This window comes from Bactrocera dorsalis, chromosome 1 (genome assembly GCF_023373825.1).
Source record: "Bactrocera dorsalis isolate Fly_Bdor chromosome 1, ASM2337382v1, whole genome shotgun sequence".
Classification (NCBI taxonomy): Eukaryota; Metazoa; Arthropoda; class Insecta; order Diptera; family Tephritidae; genus Bactrocera; species Bactrocera dorsalis.
The window spans coordinates 3,964,776-3,992,445 of NC_064303.1; the positions used below are offsets into that span (position 1 = coordinate 3,964,776).

Sequence of the window (27,670 nt, forward strand, 5' to 3'; positions counted from 1 at the left end):
AAACAGTCATCAACAAAAGTATGTTGGCTTGTATATCTCCTGTATTGTAATACTAAAAAGCGCAACGCTGACACTTTGCGCGCACAAAGCGGAATTTGTAAGTATCCGTGCAAGTGTGTTGGTGTAGGTGCGTGTGTTGGCGACCCGCATGAATTATTACCAACGTCCTGTATTGTCCTTTGCGAGTAGCGAACATTCAGCGTTTTGCTTACTTTGCACTCGCTGGCAATTCGCGTTGATAATTCCCCAAAGCAAGCTGTCAACATGGGGTTACCAGCCTTGGATTACCTCGAGCCAATGGATTTGAATGTCATTTTGAAGAGGTTGAAATGATACGAGTAGCTTTAGTAGTGTTTCGCAGATTCTTCGGTTGAAATTTGAATGAAAAGCAATAATTCTATTTAATTTTCTACTTCAATTAAAATTGATTCGTTATATTGAAGAAGAATTTCATTTTTTTAAGTTCACTTATTGGTCTGGTTACCCTTCTTCAACATAAATCTTTTCAAACGAATTCGACTTTATATGAGTCTAATTAATGTGATACAAAAAATTATACAAAATTTTCCAAAATAAATATTTACTCAAAAATGAAGGTCGTTCGGATTGCGTGCGTTCTAACCAAATCTCTAGCTTTAATTTGTATCTCTATGTATCTATATCTTTTTAAACATATATCTGTATATGTATTAATGTGTGTCTTTTCATTGCTTTTATCTTCATTTGGCAGATTTTTGTCACGACAGGCTGTGCGTCTCATTTCACTCGCTACTCCAACTCCTCAGCTGGGTGATTGCCAAGATGAAATGGCAACGGAATTTTGCTATTTTGTTGTGAAAATACGTGCTTGGACTAAATTTATTACTTTTTGCGATCCCCAAAGGTTCATTGTCATGAGCTACAAAGTTTCTGTTTTTATATATTTCTTAAATTTCTGCTGCGATTAGTTTTCATAAAACGTTTCTATTTACGTTAAGAAGGAATTTGAAGGATATTAAAGTTTTGGACTAATCACGAAAGAACGAAAGTTAAAAAGATTTGTGGAAGAGAAAATTAGGTAAATGCATTTTGTTTCTTACAAAAAAAAGTAAAAAAAAATAAAAAAAGAAGTCTAATTGTGGCTGTTTTAAAATTGAGTTTAGCTCTGTCAGTCTCTATATCTGCTTTTTTCTAATCTATTGTATTAAATTTCCTCTATTAGTTGAATAGAATACATAAAAAGTCAAAGGCATGTAATATAATATAGTGTATTGCTTACAAAGTCAACGATTACCTCGTGCGCGCTCAGCAGGCTTTGATTGATAACCCGGCTCCATGCGACTACTTTTTGACCTAGATTAAAACGTAGGAGTACTTCTTAGCTATTTGTCCTTAGTAAGGTTCATCTTATCACAGTCATAGGAGTTCTTATTGGATATTATCCAATAGCCATTCCTGCTGTAAGAAAAAAAATCTAGGCCGACACAAACTGTCAAAGTTATATGGAAGAAGGTGAAGTGAAGACATACACGCTACACGCACATTCCTCCATTGTCCAGCTTTTGCAAGATAGATGTTAAAACGTCTCAACAATCCTACCTTTGTCGAACCAGGAGACATATCCGAAACTGACACTAGTCACATCGACAAGTCACAGTTTGAAATGTCTCAGCAAACTTATTTCTGGAGAACCAGGAGATATCTCCAAAACTGACGTTAGTCTCATCAACAAATTTGTGATCGGCTCAAAGCGCTTCACGAAGCTTTATGAAGATCTTTGTGATCAGTTTTATAGGACTTTAAGGTATCAGAACGGACCGGTGATAAACTGTTCAAGTGAGATCTCAGTTAGTATCGACCTTTTTACCAAAACCATCCTTAGTCAAAGTTTACACTCTTCAGGTCGACAATTCAAAGACATTATGAGTCTCAATATCTTAGCCACGGGATCATCTGTCAATTACCAAATAGAAAAAAATTACTGGCAATGTATTATTTCAAAGGAATTTTGCCGTTATATTCCTGTGATATTCTGTTCAAAAACGGTATTCCAGAGCACATGAAAGTGAATTTTTGATTAAAACCCCAAAAATAAGGCAAGCAGTTCCACCTGACGGATGGTTCGCTCGGCGTTCATTGCCAGAAAAAAACATAAAATAATTTTTTTAGAATAACAAACACGACATTGCGCTCAAAACGTTAGAAAATATTGCCGGATTTATTTCGGTGACGTGATTTCCACTTTGTGAGACTGCATGCCATCTTTTACAAAAAAGTAAAGGCTAAAGCAATAGGCTTAAGAAAGAACTAGAATTTATTTTTTCCCAAATATTAAGAAGGAAAGACAAAAAGCTGAATATCGAATTGATGAATTTATAATAAAATTCTAACAAGGAAATTATTTGCTAACATAATTCCAATTTTGTTTGAGAAGTAATATGTACCTTTACCACAGAGACCACAAGGAAGAGTGAGAATTAGACTCCCATTTCAGATATAAAATAAAAACAAAGATAATTACGAGTAAAAATTGCTCTCGATTAAACTGGAATATTTTTTATATTATATATCAAAAACAGAAATCTGGGAAAAGCTCTTTCAAAATATTAATCCGATACTTCCAACCTTTACTTTCACATCAGACTTTTTAAATATCATCCGAAAACCGAAATAGTAAGCATTTTGGCAAACAGCTGCTACTTCTGAATACAGTTAATAACAGCACATCACCCAGGCAAGTCAGGCTCATCTTACTGTTTGCCAACTTTCTTTGCTGCCACAACTTTTATCTGGCATTTCCGAGGCAAGCATTGACTGGCACGTCGGCAGCCGGCAGTCGGCAGCCTGTCATGATGACAGCGTCGGTGAGTTGAACATGTGAGTTTGTTGAACCGGAAAATGAGCTAATTTACGCTTCAGATACGCACACAAAGAAACCAAAATATCTTTTCCCTACTCACTTCCTACAAGCTACAAGAAAGGAAGAATGAAGAAATGGCAAATGGCGAATGGCACGTGCTTTGCCATTGACTGCGAAGAAAAAAGTGAGCGGTAAGCAAGACGGTGTTGCAATCAACATAGTTTTTCACGCATTTTTCGAATTTTTCCCCAGTTTGGTTTCGTTGGCCTTATGAGTTTTGACCTTAATTTCGGGTTGTTTGTTTGGTCGCTGGTTTTTCTTTCTTGTCGTTTTTGTGGTGATTGATGTTTGTGCTAATTTGTGTTGAATTTGAGGAAGGCGTGGCAGTCATGTGTGTATTTAAACTGTTATGCTTTTGTGATTATGAAAGCTTGAATTTTTTCTCTCTTTTCATGTATTTTTTACAGTTGTTATGAAATATGTTTAGGTAATCAGTAAACGCGAAAATATTCATATAATATCACTCCACATGTCTTAAGTGAAAAATCAATACGAATTGCGGCGCTAATGTGGCGCAACAGCTGCTGACTCCTCTTGCCACATTGACTGTGCTACATTAGTGCGCCTCTTTATTTAACATTCTGCGCCGTCTTAATGGTACTTCAATTGTCGTAAGTTGGCGCAAATAAAGTCGATATTAGAATTTTTATGATAATAACGCGCGCTAAAATTCATGCCGCGGAAAAATTATGTCAACGCCATTAAGAACTTATTAAAAGTAGACACTCAAAGAAAAGTTACTATCCACATGTATGACAGTGTTGCCATAGCTCTGGTATTATGCTAAAAAATGATGATGCTTATTAGAGTCGAAGGATGCCGACCAAAAAGATATAATATATTTATAATGTCGAGTCTTCAAATGTATTTCCGAATCGTGAAATCCATTAGTATAAGTCGTACGACTATTTCTCAAGGTTTAGGGAGCCCTATTTTGACCGATAACATTAAAACTCTCAGCACGAAGTTTTAAGAGATCTATGTAAGCATTTTTTTCAAAAAGAGCTAATAATCTAATAGACCTCTGTAATATAATATATTCCAATGATCATTTTGAGATCAAATAAGATTGATCCGTTGATATTTCTACAAGTTCTTCGAAGTATAGAACGATCTCAGTCTTTAATAGCCTTAGATATCAGACTAGTATTTATTTCCAGTCATCGCAAAATAGCTCAGCTCTCCTATAAAAATGCTCATGAAGTTTTAAGAGATCTACGTAATTTATTTCAAATAACTCGTATAGTTCCGTAGACTTTGTTAAACACCGAAAAATCTCGATTAATACCATAAAGCCTCGTAATATTTATGTTATTTTTCCCGATACTCTTTGTAATAATTTTAGTTTTTCTTTTCATTTCTATTGTTGGAATCATGGATTATAAATCTGATGGTTTTTACCCTCCCTTGAACTTCTGGGCATTGTTTTACTAGAAGTTAAATTTTTCGGTCAGTTTTTCTAGTTTTCGTTTGACTGTTTCTAATGACCATTTTGCACTCAAAACAGAGCATATTAAGAACTTTGTAACACCCTGAAAACGTTGCAAACTGATCAATTAAGATTAAATTCTTGCTTTATATTATTATAATCTTCAACTTAAACTTATAATCACTATTTTTCAATAAAACGAAATGCTTTCCTTGAATTTGTGGACTGAATCTTTATGTATATAAACCGAATATGAATTCAGCTTAATATAGCTGTAGAAAACTGAAATCATTTGAAGCTTTCAGTTAATAGAAAAAAAAGTTTTGAAGAAGGCGACATCCTCAAATAATGTCAGTGGAGACTAAGGTTCATTTTCTTGAGCTACATAGAGTATTAAGGTCTCCAGAAATATTTTTTACTACCTTCTTCATGCACATTTGCCTTTTTATAGATAGAGGTTTATTTATAGCGCCCACCCAAAATCTTTTTAATTGTCTTAGTAGCATACCAATAAAACTTCAAAAAGCATATGGCCACAGTATACCCTCATCAATGACACAAATAAGCTTCTCAACACAGCACAGAAACTATTGAAAACGCGCAGCTGGCACTCTGCAAGACAAATATCACAAAAAGTACACTTCCTCCGAAAAGCATAAATGCCGCGGCAGTGAAATGGGTGTAAGTGCAAATTAAGTTGTAAAACTTAAGAACCGGAATGGCCAATAAAAGCAGCGTGAAAATTACTATTTCATCATAAAGCGGCTGAAATTAGCGCCACGAAGCAATTAATTGCGATAATTTAAGGTCAGCGTTTTGAGGTTAAGTAAAATTTAACGCATCAAAGTTTCAGTAAAATCAACAAAAACAGCTGCGCTGTGTAACGGGCAATGACCGGACCGTTAGTATTGTTGTGACACGTGACCAAGCCGACGCTGCCGCCGGCGTAAAAGCCGTCTGCGCTGTCAAATTGAATTTTAAGTCAATTAGCAAACAACTGGCGTTGACGGCATAGGAAGCAGACACCAGCAATGGGCTGCTGGTGGATGTGGTGAGAGAAATAGAAGCGTTGCAGGAGCAGCTTAGAAGTGCTGGAGTCCTTAAAGATTGATCCGAATGAAACAATAAATCAAGCTGCGTTGCGGTGCTTCTAACATGTGATTTATAATCGAAAATCAACTAAACGACAGCAAACAGACGGTAAGACAACCGCAATGGCATCACCCGGAGAATTCGTGTGTAGAGAAAAAACGGCGGATTTTTTGACTTTTTGAGCTCTGCGCTTACAACAAGTGTTTAGACTGCTTGTATTTCACGCTGCAGATAACTGCCGAATCATTTTTGTATTTTCACAAAAAGTATGTTATATGGCTATATGTCAGTGTATACGTGAGTTTGTATGTATATACGGTCGGTTAATGTTAGCAAACTGACATGCCCACCCACATGCACACGCCTTTTAAATCGCACCCATGCAAGCACACTGCAATTTGTAATTGTAACGGTCACGTGCTGTGTACTGTTATTGTTTGACAGTTGAGTCGTGTGCCTGCGAACGGTGCGTCATGGCAAATAAAAAATTTATGACCTGATCATCATTGATGAATAATCAACGAGCGCACACCAATAGCCTGGACAACAGTTTACTCATACATATACATATACATATATACATACATATATTTTATGTGTTTACATATCAGCATTACCTATGTGAATCAGCCTTAAATATATAACCAGCTTGTTTGTCTATAGTTGGAGTACTTTCCCCTCTTTTTTTCAGAAAAGAAGGGTGCCACGCAAGGACTCCACTTGAAAACCTCCACAACCACAGCTCCCTGCGGTGGAGCTCTTTAAAAGCATTTAACTACTGTTTGTCTTGGGTGGAAAACTGCATGTCAGTCTGCCAGTCATCCCTGGAGTATTGATTGTCTACTTTGACATGTGCATCATGCAGGAAAACTTAGTTACCGGGGTTGTGACAAATTAAAGACGGCTCCACTCGCGGATGTATCTGAAGGCACCGTCGTCATGACGTTGTAAATAATAAGTGTGCTCCTCTGTTTTCAAGGTAATGAAAATTGACTTTCGATTATTTGGATATTTTAGTATACACAGTTCTCAATGAGATAAATTGAGTTTAAAGTGAATCATTCGAAATTTTTCCGAAAACTTCAGTTTTGTTTAAAATTAACAATAACACTAGTCTACAGGCAATATGCAACTGATTGGCTGTTGGTGTTTTTATATTAAATTAGGTGTACTAATAATCAATTCATATTTAAAAATTCCGTACCACGTAAGATTTTTAAGAATTTCAAAATTATTTTTTTTACGTAGTATTAAGTAATTTTTTTGTTCTACTTGCGCCAAATCCATATATACTTTGAGTTATTTGTTAGTCGAGAGTATTTATGACATTTCTCGTATGTCTTATCTGTATTCTTTCTTGTTTATCAATTAAAAACTTGAAGGTAGTTGTATATTTATTGCGATAGCCGTGGAAGGAGAGATTTTTTGATTAAAATGTCTAAAGTACGAAAACGTGGTTGTAATACATCGACTGTTTCATTTTGTTATGTTTGTGGCTTGTATACACCTAAATCTCATGCCAGATTAATAACTAAAGTGACTGAATTAGCATATCTCAAGTATTTTGGTTTTCCTATAGTGAATCAAGATCGGAATTGGACTCCTCATATTTGTTGCCAAACTTAAGCCACTGGCTTAATGGAAATAGATCATCAATGCCCTTTGCTATTCCGATGATCTGGTGTGAGCCGACAAACCATGCTACCGATTGCTATTTTTGTATGACAAACGTATGCCGATTTTCAAAAAAAAATAAGCACAAAATTCAATATCCCAACATATCTTCAGCTAAACCCGTTCCTCATGTCGAAAATTTACCAATTCCCGTTTCACCATTACCACAGGACTTAGATACAAAAATTGGACGTTGTGCTGTTGATGATGCTATAGAAGATAATATTATATCCCGTAAAAGAGGCAAAGAGATCACATCAGATTTCCGAAGATGAAGAAGAAAAGAAAAAAACACATTTGATCGAGCAGCCTGAACTTAATGATTTAGTGCGTGACCTTAACTTATCTAAACAACATGCAGAACTTTTAGCGTCAAGGTTACAGCAGTGGAATTTACTGGCCAAAGGTACAAAGGCCACCGCGTTTAGATACCGTAATGAAGAGTTTGCCTCTTTCTTTACATTACGAGATAAAATTTGCTTTTGTACTGATCCTGCAAGTGTTATAGAGAAGTTAGGCTATCAACATAATACAGAAGAGTGGCGTTTATTCATAGACTCATCTAAGAAAAGTTTAAAAGCCGTTTTGCTACATAATGGCAACACTAAATCTTCAATTCCACTTTCCCACGCTGTTGATATGAAGGAAACTTATGAAAGTATGTCATTGATTTTGAATTGCACAAACTACAACACATACAAGTGGCAGATATGTGGTGATCTTAAAGTCATAGGACTACTTCTTGGGCTTCAAGGGGGATTCACTAAATACTGCTGTTTTTTGTGCCTTTGGGACAGTAGAGCAACAGAAGAACATTACAAAATAAAAGATTGGCCACAAAGAGGTGATTTCGTGCCGGTGAAGCTACCATCAAGAATATACCTCTAGTTGACCCTCGTAAGGTTTTGCTGCCCCTTTACACATAAAACTCGGATTGATGAAAAACTTTGTTAAAGCTTTAGATAAGAATAGCGAAGCTTCCAAATACCTCAAAAAGATTTCCCGAAGTTAAGTGACGCCAAGCTAAAAGAAGGAATTTTCATTGGACCCCAAATCCGAAAAATTCTGAAGGACAAGCAGTTTGAAGAGAAACTAAACCCCGTTCAACGTAAAGCCTGGATATCATTTAGAAGCACTGTCACGGATTTTTTAGGAAACAAAAAGTCTAACTACTAAAGAAAACTACCAAAGAATGGGTTGCAGAATGTCACTAAAAATTCATTTTTTACATTCACATTTGAGTTTTTTTCCACAAAATTTGGGTTCCGTCAGTGATGAACAGGGAGAGAGGTTCCACCAAGATATTTCAACAATGGAACAGAGATATCAAGGCCGCTGGGATCCTGCAATGATGGGGGATTATTGTTGGTTCCTAATGAGAGAAATACAAGAAAAAATCGCCATTTGCAAAAAGGAAATCTACAAAACAGGTTCAATAGTTATATGTAATTATTACACGATATATTAAACGTCTTACCTAAAGTAAAGTAATTTTTTTTAATTTTTAAATTTTATCAGTATATTAGTCAACAGGGCATTTTTCAAATATTTCTTCAAAGAGACTTTTTTTTTGATATAACTGGAAAACTGTACGTGATGTTTTTTTTTTACCTTCTAATTCAAACTTAGGAACCTTCAAAGATAACGATGCACGCATAGCCAAGACAGTTGCATTTTTTCGCTTTTTATTTGTCGACTTGTGTAATGGGAAAACTATCTCGAGATCGAACGTATTCTTCTCTTATAATCAGCATTTGAAGGATATAGATTTCAATGCATATTATTTTAGTAAATCTCCTATGAACTCAGAAACTCAGAAATGATTTACAGTGTGCGACAAAACTAAACCACGGATTCTACCTTGTTTGATGTTTTATTGAGTTGTGCTATTAATTCATGTATTCTTCTTTTAAAATTAATAAAAATTAAACAAATTAACTTACTAAAATAATACATAAAATTAAATATATGAAGAACTCCAAAAATCTGGTGCGACAAAACTAAAGCACATAACTAAGAATTCACATTAATTGTTTTTCTAACGGTTTGCAATGATCAGAAAATGTTTAATATGTGTAGTTATTAGCTAAATAGAAAAATATTAGTGCATATTCAGTTGCAGTTCGTTATTCAATACGTTTGGTTGTATGTTTAAGTGAAAGGTATATCAATGGCTCGAAATTACTATTCCGCTAATTTTAGAGAAAAAATTGTTAGTTATTTTAAGAAAAGAGAATCGGCTATGACTATAGCAAAACAGTTTGGAATAAATCATCCTATTGTTTCCCGAACATTAAGCCGATTTCGCAAATCAGGCTCTTCAGTTACAGTGCATAGAGGTGGAAGGCCGTGGAAAACAACCGAAAGAGAGGATAAGGCAGTCACTCGGGCAATAAAAAATTACCACGTTATATCGGCAACATCTATTGTAAGACAATTACGGTTAAACATATTACACAGATCCATACAACGTCGAGCTGTCCATGGGGGATTTTCATGCTACCTGTAGCAAGTTAGTGCAAAAACGCCGTATATTTCTTTAAAGAACAGACTGGTGCGACTGGAATTTGTGAGGAAGGTCGTAAATTGGACGATTACCAAATGGCAAACTGTACTTTTTTCTGTCGAATCTAAGTTTATTATGAAAGATTCGGTTGGGCTGAAGCTGATAGGCAGACTGAAGGAATAACGCCTAAATTCACGTTATACGACAGGCACAGTGAAACACGGTGGAGACAATGTACTAGTGTGGGGTTGTTTTTCAGGGAATGGAATAGGGCCAATTCATCATATAATTAGTATAATAGACAAATTTAAGCATAAAAATATTTTTCAGAATATTATACTGCCGCATGCTGCAAAAGAAATGCCTTTCAAATGAAGTGATCAACAAGACAACGAACAGAAACACACTGCTTTTTATGTAAAACAGTGGTTTATTGATAACATGATTGAGGTCTCGAAGTGACCCGCATAATCACCAGATCTCAATCCCATAGAGAACCAATGGGAAATTGTGAATCGAAAAATCAGACGTAAGAATTGTAAAAATAAGGACGCTTTATTCATACAAGTAAAGGAAGCATGGAAAAGCATTTCATGTGTCACATCAAATAAATTAATTACGTCCATTCTTCGCCGATGTGCAGCTATATTGAAAAATAAGGGATACACAACCAAAAATAGAAAGATAAAATTTTTTCAATCATAAAATCATTTCGTGCTTTAGTTTTGTCGCACCAGACTTTTATAATTTTTCATATATGGAATTTTATATTTTTTGTTAATAAGTTAATATGTTTAATTTTTACTAATTTTAAAAGAAGAATACATGAGCTAATAGCACAACTCAATAAAACATCATTCAATGCCTACTTTATGATTTTATTCAGTTAAATACCGGCAAGGTAGAATCCGTGCTTTAGTTTTTTCGCACACTGTATATCTATTAGTACTATTTGATCAAATTTGACCCGGACTAGTCCATTTTAACTGCACGCATAAATTTTTTCGGCACACAGTTGTTTTGCAAGCTTAGATTTAGTCATTGAGTTTATGCAAAATCGATGGTTCTCAGTCGGACAGATATGCGTTCTTCATGTTATCCGTAAACTTTTAAAAATGGATAATCTGATCCTCATGGATCAACAAAGTGTTTGAGCAGGTAAAGGCAATACAATAGAGGAGAATATTTAGCCACTAGGGTGTGAATCTATTGGACAGCGTCCAGTAAAAACACCCACAGGAACTTGAAGGACTTCGTGCGGTTCAATTAGGGCCAAGAGTATCTCGTAGTCGCACAAGTTATGGTTGTGAACCAGCGTTTGCTGAGCTCACTGGAGGTCCAAAATCTAACGCCAGTATGCAAGAGAAAAACCTACTCGCTTCCAATCGGATGAAATTGGAAAAGTTTAGTTCATCGGCCGCTCGGCTATAGAGGTGAATACACACCTCACTAAGGGAAGTTTTTGCTCAAGCGGTTCGGTGGGATATCCGAAAGTATGAGCTCTCAAGTTTTAAACCTCACGACATGAACGCCGATAGGAGTTAGTAGAGTTAGTACACCTAGTAGAGTTAGTACTCCAGACCTAGTGGTCTCAATCGATTTCAGGTCTAAAGAACCTTGTGACGGTACATGAACTTATGGTAGCCCCGTGCGGTTCAAGCCTCCCCAAGCTCAGCTATCCAATAGTAGCCTACAAGAGGGGAGTAGAGCACCGACCCGTACACAATTCTAAGTTAATTCACTTTCAAAAAGCATTTAGGTTAAGCCACATTGGGGTACGAATTAAAGTAGTAATAATTAACACCCGCAGGGCAAAGCTTTCAAAACGAAAAGCACAAATGAATTAAGCATGTTATTTGGAATGAACATATAAATGAAGTCAGAGACGTAGTTTGGATTATTGTAACAGGTGCTTTTAAAATATTTTATATATACTTTTAGACTTTTAATTAACCAAAATGTTATGAATAATGTCAGCGGCAGATAAAAAAGCAAGATAAAAATATTTTAATAAATCCGCGCAAGATAGAGTTTTCATAAAATTCGAAACAGAGGCTTTTGTAGGTAGGAGCTATAATTATATACTTATTTGAAATAAATGGTAATAGATGAATAGGAAATACCCTTGATCTACTTAAAAAAAAATTAAGCACTCAATATCTTTACAGTTGAAAGAGGTTCTCTACCCCCTCTCAACGTCCGAAATTGTTCTATCACACTACGCCACTGCTAGCCATTAAGCATGTGCTTAACTATTACTTTATGGTACATAACTTCATTAAAGGACAATTTAATTTATTTTCACAGTTAACATTTGTGATGCCAATGCAAAGCTTTCAAAGCATACAGAATTAAACTGAAAATATTTCTAGGGTCTGAGCAATGCTCGTAAACACAGCCAATAATATTCATTGCCAGCTGACCGAAGGTGACCAAACGGGATCAAGATAGAGCAATACATGAGTGCAAGTGGAATTTAACACACTACTGCTACCACATACTCGTACATACGTATAGAGACACATGTTGGGGCAAGCAGCTGGCGTTGGCAGATTAACATGTCCTTTTTGGCTCATAAACTTGCCAACACTAAAAGGTGAAATGTGTGGTCACAGCGAAAGCAGCTAATAAATTCCGCTTTCCTTTGTGCGCAACAACAACAAACAGGTTTGGAAACAATGAAGAAGCAACGCTGGATGGTTTATGCTCTTGCACTTATACCTTTCTACATATATGAGTATGTATGCTTTAGTGTGGTCATAAACATTTTGTAGTTCATTTCTTGCTGCGTGGCGAGCACAGTAGCGTTTTGTTGTTGTTCTACACTTGTATATGTTTGCTTGAGTAATCACAGCATAGTGTACGCTTAATTAATGCTACACTATTAATGTACACAGTAGCATACTTCCGGGCGCACAAACCTAATTACCCTCATATTCTTATGCGTGCGGTGTTAGCTTTGCAAGACTCCACCGTGCATATATATTAATAACACGGTTTGTAAATCATTTTTATTTATTTAATTAAGCATGTCATGTACACTCACGGGCATAATAATAGAAACATGCTTTGTCTTTAGCGCACTCATAAATTGCAACGTCGCATGGGCAGCGCTTTCTTGCGGTGCAACGCGTACGCTTCATTGAATTAACTCATTCAACATGTTTGCTTTGTTCTATCGCTTTATCCACAAATCACTTGCTGCAGCAGCTGCCGCATGCAACAGCGATGCGAAAGGTACGAAACAAAAGCACCCCAATTTCTATTTAACTTTCGGTGGACTATTGCCGCTATCCAGAACTGATGTCACGCACTAGTGTTAGTATTTGCTTAGGTACACCCACATATCATTCTGTAATTTGCACTCTACAAATAATGATTGTTAGACTATCTCGGGTTGGTGTGGGTGTGGGGCGAAAATTGCGAGGCGTTCGCAGCAATTTGTGCTATCCCTTTTTATTTCCACAACAACAACAGTAATGACAACAACTACCCTTAACAGTGAGTTTAACTGTTTGTCGGTCGCATGTGCAGCTTGCAATTCGTTATCCTTAAATAAATTATCGCCTCATATGGCAATATTTGCTGCGAATCGGAATTGCTTTGTGGAAATGCACGCGTTTACTATGACTTTATTGAACTTTGCCGGCATTGCAAACGTTTAACACAATGGCGTTTGTGAAGTTTTATTAAATCGTTGGTCGGACAACTTTTTGACGTTTTAAATGGAAGGGAATTTATTAGTTTGTAAGTAATTGATGTGACTGAGTTATATGAAATGCCAAGTGAGAACGTGAAATACATACATGTTCAAAAATTACATTAATATGTCGCTTGTTATTCCACATTTTCTTACTTATGACCCTTTTATCTGACTTATACCATTTGTTTACTCGATTCGTTACTCTCTAAGGTTTACTAAAGGGGTTACATGGGTTTACGAGTTTCATGAAACCGATTTTTTATTGCCTTTTAAATTCTACAACATCTCTAAAATATTGCCCTAAATTTTCAAGTTGATCTGAGTAACAGTTTCGGAGGTACAGCGTTAAAAACGTATGCGCTCGAGGCTAGCTTGATTAAGTGTGCCGTATTTTCCGCCGTTTTCTCTAAACTGTGGTTTTGAAGTCAGTTGGCAAGATTTTTCAAGAACACTGAATCGATCCTCACGAAGTTTTACACAGGTCTAAAAAAATTCTAATAAAATATTTCATTTTTTGTTTAATCTATAGCTCAGTAAGGATTCCACCACCTTCAACAAAATTCGGTGCATAAAGTTGTAATGACATACAGTATGAAGAGGGGCGAAATTAGAAAACCTAATCTTGGTGGTTTTCCGATTTCGTTTTCTATATATGAAAATGTTATATTCTTTTATTTCCTTCATTTTGCTCCTATACTTATAGTACATAAACTAAACACCAATGAAGTTATCGGAAGAAAACTTTTTACAAGTAGTGACCTTAATATTTGATCATCGAATGTCTCGAAATTACCGAAATAGGTCCAAACAAGTCCACATATGCCGAGTATGCGGGCCTAAACATCTATTACTGACTATTTAGCGATAATAGCGTTCAGTACCTAAAATAAACAATGGCATTTATAAAACGCCTTTTCCTAGTAACAATATCTCCTGAGCGTTTATTTATTTCAAAATCCCAATATCAACTGGGTTCGATCATTAGTTGACAATAAGACCTTTGTTTGGTCACCTTTTTGTTGACAGAGAAAGAAAGCTGCTGTTTTAAAAAATATTTACAGAAATGATAATGTTTTTTAAATGTTGGTTTTAGCAGTAAAATTAAATCACATACACGGCACATAAAGGAGAAATTCTAAAGGGTAAACTTCCCTTACGTATCCCAGAAAAGTTGGGTGGTGATGAGTTGACAACGTTAAGTATCAAGTACTTAGAAGTATGAGAGGCAAGTGACAAGTGGCATGTGGCACACTAAAAGTGGCTCAACAACAAAATATAAACAAATATAAGAGCAAATACACAGATATATGAGAATATATCATATACTTTATACATATGAATAATATATACATCCTGTGTTCAAAAAGGTGTGAGTTGAGACTCTCAGCCTCTTGGCAATTCATTAGGCTTAGAAGAAAGAGAGACAACAAAAAAGTTTAAAGCAACAGCAACAACTCAGCAAATATTATACAAAAATGTCATAGAAGTTGCCTGTTAGTTATACATAAATAATAAAATGAACATAAAGCAGTGTGAGTTTCTCAAGTAAACAATGAAAATGAAAACAGACTAAACTGGACCACAAGTCAAATAAATATAATTTAAGGATTTTTGTACCTTTAGAAGTGTTTCCACAAACATACAACCATATGTTAACACAAAGGAAATGCTGAGGCTCATAAAAGTGACTGAAGTGCTTAGCAAGTAAGTGAGTGAGTGGTGTATAAGTGAGCGACCGTCTTGTTTGAGTAACTAAACAGACGAGCGACAACGGAGCGAAAACTTATAAAGGGTGATTTTTTAAGAGCTTGATAACTTTTTTTAAAAAAAAAACGCATAAAATTTGCAAAATCTCATCGGTTCTTTATTTGAAACGTTAGATTGGTTCATGACATTTACTTTTTGAAGATAATTTCATTTAAATGTTGACCGCGGCTGCGTCTTAGGTGGTCCATTCGGAAAGTCCAATTTTGGGCAACTTTTTCGAGCATTTCGGCCGGAATAGCCCGAATTTCTTCGGAAATGTTGTCTTCCAAAGTTGGAATAGTTGCTGGCTTATTTCTGTAGACTTTAGACTTGACGTAGCCTCACAAAAAATAGTCTAAAGGCGTTAAATCGCATGATCTTGGTGGCCAACTTACGGGTCCATTTCTTGAGATGAATTGTTGTCCGAAGTTTTCCCTCAAAATGGCCATAGAATCGCGAGCTGTGTGGCATGTAGCGCCATCTTGTTGAAACCACATGTCAACCAAGTTCAGTTCTTCCATTTTTGGCAACAAAAAGTTTGTTAGCATCGAACGATAGCGATCGCCATTCACCGTAACGCATCTTTGAAAAAATACGGTCCAATGATTCCACCAGCGTACAAACCACACCAAACAGTGCATTTTTCGGGATGCATGGGCAGTTCTTGAACGGCTTCTGGTTGCTCTTCACCCCAAATGCGGCAATTTTGCTTATTTACGTAGCCATTCAACCAGAAATGAGCCTCGTCGCTGAACAAAATTTGTCGGACGTAAAGCGCGAAACACATTTCGAACCGAACACTGATTTTGGTAATAAAATTCAATGATTTGCAAGCGTTGCTCGTTAGTAAGTCTATTCATGATGAAATGTCAAAGCATACTGAGCATCTTTCTCTTTGACACCATGTCTGAAATCCCACGTGATCTGTCAAATACTTATGCATGAAAATCCTAACCTCAAAAAAATCACCCGTTACTCACAATCAATTTTGCCCTTCTGGGGTTATTCGGGTTCAGCGCCTCAAAAGATTTTTTAGTTCAAAAGTAGAGCTCTTGATGTAATCTTAAGCCCATGAAAAATTTCATTACGAGCTATGAACATTTCAGGACTTTCGGGGGAGAAAAAAAAACGATAAAAAATTTCGATTTGATAAAATATTAGGGAAAAATTCAATTTAATTCAGGGTTTGCAGGTCGTCTGGCAAGGTTATGGCTTCTGTATTTTGAGATGCTTAAGGAACAATTTTTATTGAAGTGAGCTCAAGCGTTATTACGCCGTTCGAAGAACGAAAATGCCGAAAATAGCTAGCATTTGGAGAAATAGAAAGTGCTGTTTCACCAAGACAATGCACCATGTCACAAGCACGATACCAAAACTCTATGAATTGTGCTTCTAATTGCTCCCTCATTCACCGTATACTCCAAAATAGACCCCTAGAAACTAATTACTTCCTGTTCTGAGATCTCAAAAGAATGCTCGCTGTGAAGAAATCTTCGTCGAATGAAGAGATGATCGCCGAAACTGAGGGCTATTTTGAATTGTACAACAAAAATAGTATCGAAAAGTTGAAGGGTCGCTATAATGAGTCTATTACCCTTTAAGGGAAGTATGTTGAAAGTAAAACAAATTTTGCCAAAAAATGTGGTCGGGGACTTTCCTAGTGACTGGTATACGAACAGGTAATTTTGAATTTAGAAGGTTATAATGGAGACCCTATGAAGTGTATAAATAAATCATATGCGTGATGAGCTGAGTCGATTAAGCCATGGCCTTCGTCTGTCCGTCTGTATATACGCGAACTAGGAATTTTTAAGATATAGATCTAAATCTTTGCACACTACCTGTTTTTCCTAATAAACTGCTCATTTCTCAGAACGACCAATATCTTACCACTATAGCCTATAGCTGCCGCACAAACTGAACTTTTATATTTTACAACATATTTTCACGAAATCAAAAAAATCAAACTGATCCCTCCAAATCAAATACTTGAAACAATTTATTTTTACCAAAGACAATTCAAGACAATGTTTGTTGATATAGTCACTTATCAGACTAATGGATTAATTGAGACCAATATGAAACTTGTGATAATATGCAATTCGAACGCATAAATAATAAAATCTTATTTCTCACACACTTCGAATAACAAATACACCCACCAACATTGCCACACTCTTCAATTATTTAATTCCATTCTAAAATGTTCATTGTCATTCTATAAATGATGAGTTAATTACGCAAGCGAACTAATTAAAGCACTTGTAAACATAAATTTTTGCTTATTGCGCACAAATTAAAGACATTAAAACTTTACCGAATATTAAGAAATAACAAATCTTCTACAACGCTTTCTCCACTCTTTCGAAAACAGCAAAGTTTCATCTAATCTAATTTAAGCATGAAAGTTTCGCAGTATCAAAGGCAATAAAAATTTCATATCCCGCACAATAAATGTCAAGCAGCGTCACACTGCGTAGGTGCTGGGGCGTATTATAAAGGCGAAAACGAGGGGGAGGCGGTTGAGATTACTAGATAATAGCGCGGAGTTTGGGTGATGGTGGGAAGACAAATGGCAAGCGCGACAAACAACAAGCATTTAAAATTCCTCAACAACGTTTCATTAGCCTGTCAAATTGCGCCAATGGGGAATTCAAAGCGAGCGTTTGGCGCGAAAGAGTGGCATATAAGCGCGAGCTGTTTTCCGTTCGCGCGTTATGGAGAGAAATGTGTTTTTGCATGCTTTATTCATAGAAGTTTAGAGGTTGCGTTCAAAAAAAAAACAACCGTTAGAGCGTATTTGCAATGGTAGCAAAAAAAATCGTGTTTTTGTTATACCGTTATTTATGTTTTTCTGATTCACTTAATGAAACAGTTCGTGTAATAACATACATTATATGGACTATAGTATGAAACAGCTTTTATATTTGAACTTTTAGTTAAACAAAAATTATGAAAAAAAATATGTTCTAATAAAAATGTAATTAATTTCGAAATATAAAGAAATATCGAGTAAATTCCTAAATTATCTGGATATGGTACGCATGTAGTCTTATTCAACAATCCATTGCATAAATCGATATTTTTACAAGCAACTAAATGGTGCGGTATTTGACATAGAAAATGATGAAAATCATATCCTTAAATCAAGGATTAGAGGAAAAATTGGAGCCCGAGGAGGATATAGGAAGAAAATACTGTCCTATTTAACCATAAATTCGTTTATATTACATAAACTACTTTAATTAGAAGCACTCTGAGACGATGCTGTATCAGTTCGTGTAGCACAAAAATGGTTCGCTCGCTTCCGTTCTGGAAGTTTCGATATGAAAGATACACCTCGCTCTGGTCGACCTAATCGACCTATGGAGAAGATTGACCAAGACCGACACATAAGCAGCCATGATATTGCTAAGGAACTTAACATTCATCATCAAATGGTTTTGAACCATTTAAAAAAGGTTGACTACTAAAAGAAGCTAGATGTTTGGGTACTACATGAAATGTCTGTGAAAAATTTAATGGAGCGATTTAACATCTGCGATTCTTTGCTGAAACGAAATGAAATCAAATCATTTCTGAAGCGAATGGTAACAGGATATGAAAAGTGAATAAAATACGGCAATAATGTGCGAAAGATATCGTTTTTCAACCGTGGTGAAGCTTAACAAATGGTCACAAAGCCATAAGTGATGCTTCGAAAGGTTATGCTGAGTATTTGTTTGGATTGGAAAGGAATCATCCACTACGAGCTGCTCCAGCCAGGTCGAACGAATGATTCTACATTTTACTGTCAACAACTGATGAGAAGGAAGCAATCAATCGAAAAAAACGGCCAGAACTGATCAATAGAACACCACACACATCTTCGATGATTCGGCAAAAACTGAAATAACTTGACTGGAAGTATTCAACATAAAGCCCTGACCTTGCACCATTGGACTACTATTTGTTTCAGTCAATGCAAAACTCCCTTAAATGGAGTAAAGTTGGTTTCAAGAGAAGCCTGAAAAAATTACTTGTCGCAGTTTTTAGCTGAGATACCAGAAAAGTTTTGCACTGATGGAATAATGCATGGAATAATGCAGAAGCGGAAAAAATGGAAAAAAGTGGTTGACCAAAGTGGTACATATGTGGATCATTAAAGTTCATTAGAAATAGTTATTAAAAAAAATAAGTTGAAGTATGATTAGAGATACGAAAAACTTTTTCGACCACTCAATATTATACATAGAATCAGCAAATTACTCAGATAGCTTTATTTTCGTGTCTTAAGGCTCAGCTGTGTATTTGGGAATGGAAAGGTTTTGAGCTATTTGTCTAACGAAATATAACCATCTTTTAACTTCATTTTGCATCCTCTTTTTCCTTAAATTTCTTGACTTTTGCTCTCTAAGTTGCACATTTTCAAAACCTTATCCATATTTTTAGGCAAAGGAAATCTAACCATGTATATTCTTATGAATTAAAAACCTGTCTTAACAAATTGCCTTCGCCCTTACACTACTTTAATGAAATGGCATTTGGTCGCGTACCACGAATTCAACGAAGCAAGGCACTTGTCATTGGCATTAAGAAAAGCAATTTATTTTACGCAAATTAAAAGAAAAAACAACAAAAAACAAATTAGAATAAGAGTTGTCAATTTGTGTTAATTACGAAATGTCCGCTGAAACTTAAGAATATTGTGTAGTTTTTGCTGTTATTATTTCTTTTCTGCTTATTTTGTTTTTTTTTTTTTAATTTTAAAAGACTTAAGTATAATAGCTACAACTATTCCTGCTGCTTAACTAAAGTCTCTTCACATTTTCATTACCATTTCTACGTGATATTGTTGTTTTAGTTTGCATCTACGCGGAAGTAGGAAATAAAATATTATACTCAATCACGCCAAGTGCGCGTTTACACTTCAACTTGCAAGGACAAGTGGTTGCACACGCGCACAGTCACATATAACGGGTGATTTTTTTGAGGTTAGGATTTTCATGCATTAGTATTTGACAGATCACGTGGGATTTCAGACATGGTGTCAAAGAGAAAGATGCTCAGTATGCTTTGACATTTCATCATGAATAGACTTACTAACGAGCAACGCTTGCAAATCATTGAATTTTATTACCAAAATCAGTGTTCGGTTCGAAATGTGTTTCGCGCTTTAATTTTGTTCAGCGATGAGGCTCATTTCTGGTTGAATGGCTACGTAAATAAGCAAAATTGCCGCATTTGGGGTGAAGAGCAACCAGAAGCCGTTCAAGAACTGCCCATGCATCCCGAAAAATGCACTGTTTGGTGTGGTTTGTACGCTGTTGGACGCAACGTTACGGTGAATGGCGATCGCTATCGTTCGATGCTAACAAACTTTTTGTTGCCAAAAATGGAAGAACTGAACTTGGTTGACATGTGGTTTCAACAAGATGGCGCTACATGCCACACAGCTCGCGATTCTATGGCCATTTTGAGGGAAAACTTCGGACAACAATTCATCTCAAGAAATGGACCCGTAAGTTGGCCACCAAGATCATGCGATTTAACGCCTTTAGACTATTTTTTGTGGGGCTACGTCAAGTCTAAAGTCTACAGAAATAAGCCAGCAACTATTCCAGCTTTGGAAGACAACATTTCCGAAGAAATTCGGGCTATTCCGGCCGAAATGCTCGAAAAAGTTGCCCAAAATTGGTCTTTCCGAATGGACCACCTAAGACGCAGCCGCGGTCAACATTTAAATGAAATTATCTTCAAAAAGTAAATGTCATGAACCAATCTAACGTTTCAAATAAAGAACCGATGAGATTTTGCAAATTTTATGCGTTTTTTTTTAAAAAAAAGTTATCAAGCTCTTAAAAAATCACCCTATATATACGTATGAGCTCATGCATTAAGTCACACACACACATACATACACACAACGACCGTTTATATCTAAACAAATGGCTTAATATGAAACGAGTCGGTTTTTATATGAAAACAAACACTTACCTGTATCGTTTCCTGGGCGGAGTACTTCCGGTTGTAGTCGACATGATGATGGTGCGGCATTTTCGCTCGAACACTTTGCGCTTTTTAACGCGCCGCTAGATGACGGTGGGAAAATTTCTTGCTGCTTTAAGGCGACTTCTTCGCTACAGGCATAGCGTACATATATACATATGTGCAGGTGTAAATATGTATGTGTTTACTCCTTCACTTTGCTTTCGTTTAGCCTGATTGATTGCTGGCTAATGCTCTTGCTGTTTTTGGCTCGTGCATTTTGCTGACAAATATATACCGTTAACTTTTACGCGCAGCTAATAAAGAGCTTTGCGTTGATTGCAATCTTATATTGTTGCCAGTTTCACTTAAGCGGTAATTGACGGGTTAATTTATCACATAACAGGTGCATGCAAAGTATGCTCTATGAGCTGGAGAGCTCTGAAAGTAGAGAAGAAAACTAAGTTGTGTCAAATCTGGTTTGGAGCTTATGTTTATAAGAAAAATGTAGACTTATATATTACTATTAATATACAATAGAAAATAGTAGGAGTACACTGTCGGAACTTTCTATTTTGGACTTCCTGATCACTGTGGCGTCTTCAAGACGGCGTAGGCTGCCGTAAAGGTAGCCGTAGATCTATGTAGATCAATGAAGTTGAATGAAGATACATATAATGCTATCTTTACGGCAGATACACTTAAAGTAGTGATTATCAAATCCGATAGTAAGGCAGTGGTATTAGCCTTCCGTCCGCTTCTGTACGTTCATGAGTAGTGAAAATATGTCTAGACTTTGTTTCTCTAGTATTGAGTTATTTCAAGATTAGACTGATTTGCGTGCCTGACCACAGCAGCTTTGGAGGAAACTGTTAGGCTGATGAGCTCGCTAGGACAGGTACTCCAGTCACAATCATTTCGAAACGGGAACGGGTAGGAGCTTGATTGGCTTCTTGTGGCTCACTATTGGACTGACCAGCTCAGTAGGCGTTGGTCAACTACTACAAACTGTGCATTCACAAAGTATTTCTGGCCCAGAGTAAATCGCAAGAGGTCTAGAGAACTCTTCACCTTCAGCAAGGCCGATCGCGTTCTCTTTCAGAACGTTTAAGTTAGGCAGAAAATCCGATCCTTTCAGCGGCGACCATACTTCAACTGATATAGCGGTCCTTTGCAAAACCAACTGCTTCGAATCATGAGTCTAACACCTATTTATTTGTAAACAGAATGAGGTCGTCACAGATCTGTGGAAGAGTCTAAATTTGACTCCATTTTGCAAATAGTTGTCTAACTTACTAAAATGACGTCCTTCGAACTTAGTCTTATGAAAAATGGATAGTCTTGAAGAAAGTATCGAGGTGATTCTATTTGGCTATCTTCCAAATAACTTCAACAATTGGCTTCTAGTTTTTAGTTCACCACTTGGATGCTTATGATCTGGTTCTTACTGGACTTTAACTCCACGACCAAGGCTAGATGAATCTTGTTAAAGGCAAAAAATCTATGGATTTCTTGCGATATGGTTTGGTCTGAGTTTCATAGACAGAGCTCTGCAAATCACGGAACAAATAGGAAGAAAAAACGGTCCTCATAAGTTATACATACAACTTTTGAAGATAGAATTGATAAAAGACAGTTCTAGACGTCTTTTTTGTCAGTGGTGAAACGGATTTAATCAGAATGCTATGTTTCATAACCTCAAAGTTAGTTTTAAAAGCGTATTAGGTATCGATGAAATCCGATAGATACGTTATTCATACCAAAGCAAAAAAACTAATCTTAATACATTGAATTATCTTTAACGGTTAATTCTTTGGAATGCAAGTAAAAAATATTTCCACAAATATTACAAAAATTTAAATCAGAAATATAATTCATTTATAGTTAGTATGATCCGCCAGCTTATCATCTCATATCACTTGATGCGCGACAAGCGATTTGAAAACACATCGGCATACGATACGGGTCGCATTCGTCTTTCTTCGCCTCATCCAACCTAAGGCCTCTCCTACACAAACAGTCATCAACAAAAGTATGTTGGCTTGTATATCTCCTGTATTGTAATACTAAAAAGCGCAACGCTGACACTTTGCGCGCACAAAGCGGAATTTGTAAGTATCCGTGCAAGTGTGTTGGTGTAGGTGCGTGTGTTGGCGACCCGCATGAATTATTACCAACGTCCTGTATTGTCCTTTGCGAGTAGCGAACATTCAGCGTTTTGCTTACTTTGCACTCGCTGGCAATTCGCGTTGATAATTCCCCAAAGCAAGCTGTCAACATGGGGTTACCAGCCTTGGATTACCTCGAGCCAATGGATTTGAATGTCATTTTGAAGAGGTTGATATGATACGAGTAGCTTTAGTAGTGTTGTTGAAATTTGAATGAAAAGCAATAATTCTATTTAATTTTCTACTTCAATTAAAATTGATTCGTTATATTGAAGAAGAATTTCATTTTTTTAAGTTCACTTATTGGTCTGGTTACCCTTCTTCAACATAAATCTTTTCAAACGAATTCGACTTTATATGAGTCTAATTAATGTGATAGTAACTGTATATAAAATTTGTCAAGTAAAATATATATGTATTTACTCAAAAATGAAGGTCGTTCGGATTGCGTGCGTTCTAACCAAATCTCTAGCTTTAATTTGTATCTCTATGTATCTATGTCTTTTTAAACATATATCTGTATATGTATTAATGTGTGTCTTTCCATTGCTTTTATCTTTATTTGGCAGATTTTTGTCGCGACAGGCTGTGCGTCTCATTTCACCCACCGCTCCACCTCCCCAGCCATGTGATTGCCAAGATGAAATGGCAACGGAATTTTGCTATTTTGTTGTGAAAATACGTGCTCGGACTAAATTTATTACTTTTTGCGATCCCCAAAGGTTCATTGTCATGAGCTACAAAGTTTCTGTTTTTGTATATTTCTTAAATTTCTGCTGCGATTAGTTTTCATAAAGCTTTTCTATTTGCATTGAGAGGGAATTTGAAGGATATTAAAGTTTTGGACTAATCACGTAAGAACGAAAGTTAAGAAGATTTGTGGAAGAGAAAATTAGGAAAATACATTTTGTTTCTTAAAATTGTGGTATGATGAATAAATAATATAAAGTCATAAAACAATGAAAAGAGAAGTCTAGTTGCGGATGTTTTAAAATTGAGTTCTGCTTTGTAAGTCTCGCTATCCACTTTTTGCTAATCTATTATATTAAATCTCCTCTATTAGTTGAATATAATACATATAAAGTCAAGTAAACGTAATGTAATATAGTATATTACCTACAAAGTCAACGGTTTCCTCGCGGCTTTGATTGATAACCCGTCTTCATGCGACTGCTTTTTGGCCTACATTAAAACGTAGGAGATCTACTTATGTAGCTACTTATCATTAGCAAAGTTCATCTCATCACAGTCATAGGAGTTCTTACTAGCCATTGTTCAATAGCCATTCCTGCTGTAAGAATAAAAATCTATGCCGATGCAAACTGTAAAAGTTATATAGAAGAAGATGAGGTGGAGACATACACGCTACACGCACGTTCCTCCATTGTCCTGCTTTTGCAAGATAGATGTTGAAACGTCTCAACAATCCTACCTTTGTCGAACCAGGAGACATACTAATATTAGTGACATCGACAAGTCAGTGGTTGAAATGTCTCGACAATCTTACTTCTGGCGAACAAGGAGACATATTCGAAATTGACATTAGCCACATCAACAAATTTGTGATCGTCTCAACTTTATTATCAATTTTATATGACTTTAAGATATCACAACGTACCGGCTATAAGTTTTTCAAGTGAGATCCCTGTTAAAATCGACATTTTAACCTAAACCATTCTAGGTCTAAGATTACTCTCTCACGGTCAACAATTCACAGACATTCTGGGTCTCAAGAAAGCTCGTTATTAATCAATATTTTATTGATAGATAGATAGACTGGCCAGCTCTTACATCAAAAGGATCTGTATACCCTTATTCTTCCTGTGATATTCTATTTAAAAAAGGAGTTTTAGTGAAAAGATGTTTTTGATTAAAAAGACATACATATTCAATGAAGCCTTTAAGTAAGTAGGTTTATGGTTCCATCTGATGAATGGTTCGCTCAACGTTCATTCCCAGAAAAAAACATTGCTACATTTTTCGAATAAGAAACACGACATTACACTCAAAAATTTAGAAAATATTCCCCAAATTATTTTGAGGAACGCTTACAGGCTTAATTGTAACTGACCGAATATAATTCCGGGTATGTTTCATTGCTACATTTTGAGTTAATGTACATAACGAGATCTCAAGGAACAGTGAGAATTATTATACTCACCTTTCAGAAGTAGAAATTGCTCTCTACAAAGCTGGAATATTTTGTAAAAATATAAATTTAGAAATAAGCTAAGTATTTCAAAATACTAATCTGATACGGCCAACCTTCACTTTCATGTCAGACCTTTTAAATACGAGTACCATCCAACCTCCCTGAAAAAATAAACACCGAAATAGTAAGCATTTTGGCAAACAGCTGCTACTTCTGAATACAGTTAATAACAGCACATCACCCAGGCAAGTCAGGCTCATCTTACTGTTTGCCAACTTTCTTTGCTGCCACAACTTTTATCTGGCATTTCCGAGGCAAGCATTGACTGGCACGTCGGCAGCCGGCAGTCGGCAGCCTGTCATGATGACAGCGTCGGTGAGTTGAACATGTGAGTTTGTTGAACCGGAAAATGAGCTAATTTACGCTTCAGATACGCACACAAAGAAACCAAAATATCATTTCCCTACACACTTCCTTCGCTACAAGAAAGGAAGAATGAAGAAATGGCAAATGGCGAATGGCACGTGCTTTGCCATTGACTGCGAAGAAAAAAGTGAGCGGAAAGCAAGATGGTGTTGCAATCAGCATAGTTTTTCACGCATTTTTCGAATTTTTCCTCAGTTTGGTTTCGTTGGCCTTATGAGTTTTGACCTTAATTTCGGGTTTTTTGTTTGGTCGCTGGTTTTTCTTTCTTTTCGTTTTTGTGGTGATTGATGTTTGTGCTAATTTGTGTTGAATTTGAGGAAGGCGTGGCAGTCATGTGTGTATTTAAACTGTTATGCTTTAGTGAATATGGAAGCTTGATTTTTTTCTCTTTTTCATTTTTTCTATAGTTGTCCTATACTCGTATGTATGAGGAAATATCAGTAAACCCGAAAATATTCATATAACCTCACTCCACATGTCTCAAACGAAAAATCAATACGAATTGCGGCGCTAATGTGGCGCAACAGCTGCTGGCTCCTCTTGGCACATTGACTGCCACATCTGCTGTCTTAATGGTACTTCAATTGTCGTTAGTTGGCGCAAATAAAGTCGATATTAAAACTTTTATGATAATAACGCGCGCAAAAATTCATGCCGCGGAAAAATTATGTCAACGCCATTAAGAACTTATTAAAAGTAAACGCTCAAAGAAAAGTTAATATCCGCATGTAGGACAGTGTTGCCATAGCTCTGATATTATGGTAATATTATGTTGATGCTTATAAGAGTCGAAAGAAAAAAAAAGATTTTTAAATTTTGAAAAATCTCGAATAATATCAGTACCTGGAAAATATTACGAGGGTCTATGCAGTAAAAATATTTATGGAGACCTACTACTGTAACTTTGTGGCTCTCGAAAATGAACTTCGTTCACATTTTCCTGCTCAAGGGTAGGGTTTTATTTCAAGACAAAGTTTTCTTCTTAGTCAGCTTTCTTTTTAGTCAGCTTAGTAACATGTCAATGAAAGTAAACTTCAAAAAGCATATGGCCACAGCACACCCTCATCAATGACACAAATAAGCTTCTCCACACAGCACAGAAGCTATTGAAGGCGCGCAGCTGGCACTCTGTGAGAAAAATATCACGAAGAGTACATACTTAACATAACATTGCGGCAGTGAAGTGGTGTGAGTGAAAATTAAGTTGTAAAACTTAAGAACCGGAATGGTCTATAAAACCAGCGTGAAAATTACTATTTCATCATAAAGCGGCTGAAATTAGCGGCACAAAGCAATTAATTGCGACAATTTAAGGTCAGCGTTTTGAGGTTAAGTAAAATTTAACGCATCAAAGTTTGGCGTGTTATAAAGGCAAATCAACAAATACAGCTGCGCTGTGTAACGGGCAATGACCGGACCGTTAGTATTGTTGTGGCACGTGACCAAGCTGATGCTGCCGCCGGCGTAAAAGCCGTCTGCGCTGTCAAATTGAATTTTAAGTCAATTAGCAAACAACTGGCGTTGGCGGCATAGGAAGCAGACACCAGCAATGGGCTGCTGGTGGATGTGGTGAGAGAAATGGGAGCGATGCAGAGGCAGCTTAGAAGTGCTTGAGTCCTTAAAGATTGATCCGAATAAAACAATAAATCAAGCTGCGTTGCGGTACATGTGATTTATAATCGAAAATCAACTAAACGACAGCGAACAGACGGTAAGACAACCGCAATGGCTTCACCCCGAGAACTCGTGTGCAGAGAAAAAATAGCGGATTTTTTGACTTTTTGAGCTCTGTGCTTACAACAAGTGTTTAGACTGCTTGTATTTCACGCTGCAGATAACTGCCGAATCGTTTTTGTATTTTCACGAAAAGTATGTTGTATGGCTATATGTCAGTGTATACGTGAGTTT

At 36.3% G+C, this 27,670-nt stretch overlaps 1 protein-coding gene across 3 annotated transcripts in view; it reads right to left on the reverse strand.

Annotated features, from left to right (window-relative positions):
• The window catches only part of LOC105232477 (protein sickie), a 396,183-nt gene that overhangs the window by 355,509 nt on the left and 13,004 nt on the right, over nt 1–27,670 (reverse strand). The window contains exon 2 of one of the 3 annotated variants that reach the window (XM_049446867.1): nt 21,026–21,457. The exons of the other annotated variants lie outside the window; for them this stretch is intronic. Coding sequence (XP_049302824.1) covers nt 21,026–21,085 — 60 coding nt within the window. The 5' untranslated portion in view covers nt 21,086–21,457. The remainder of the gene's footprint in view (nt 1–21,025; nt 21,458–27,670) is intronic. 3 annotated transcript variants of the gene reach the window in all.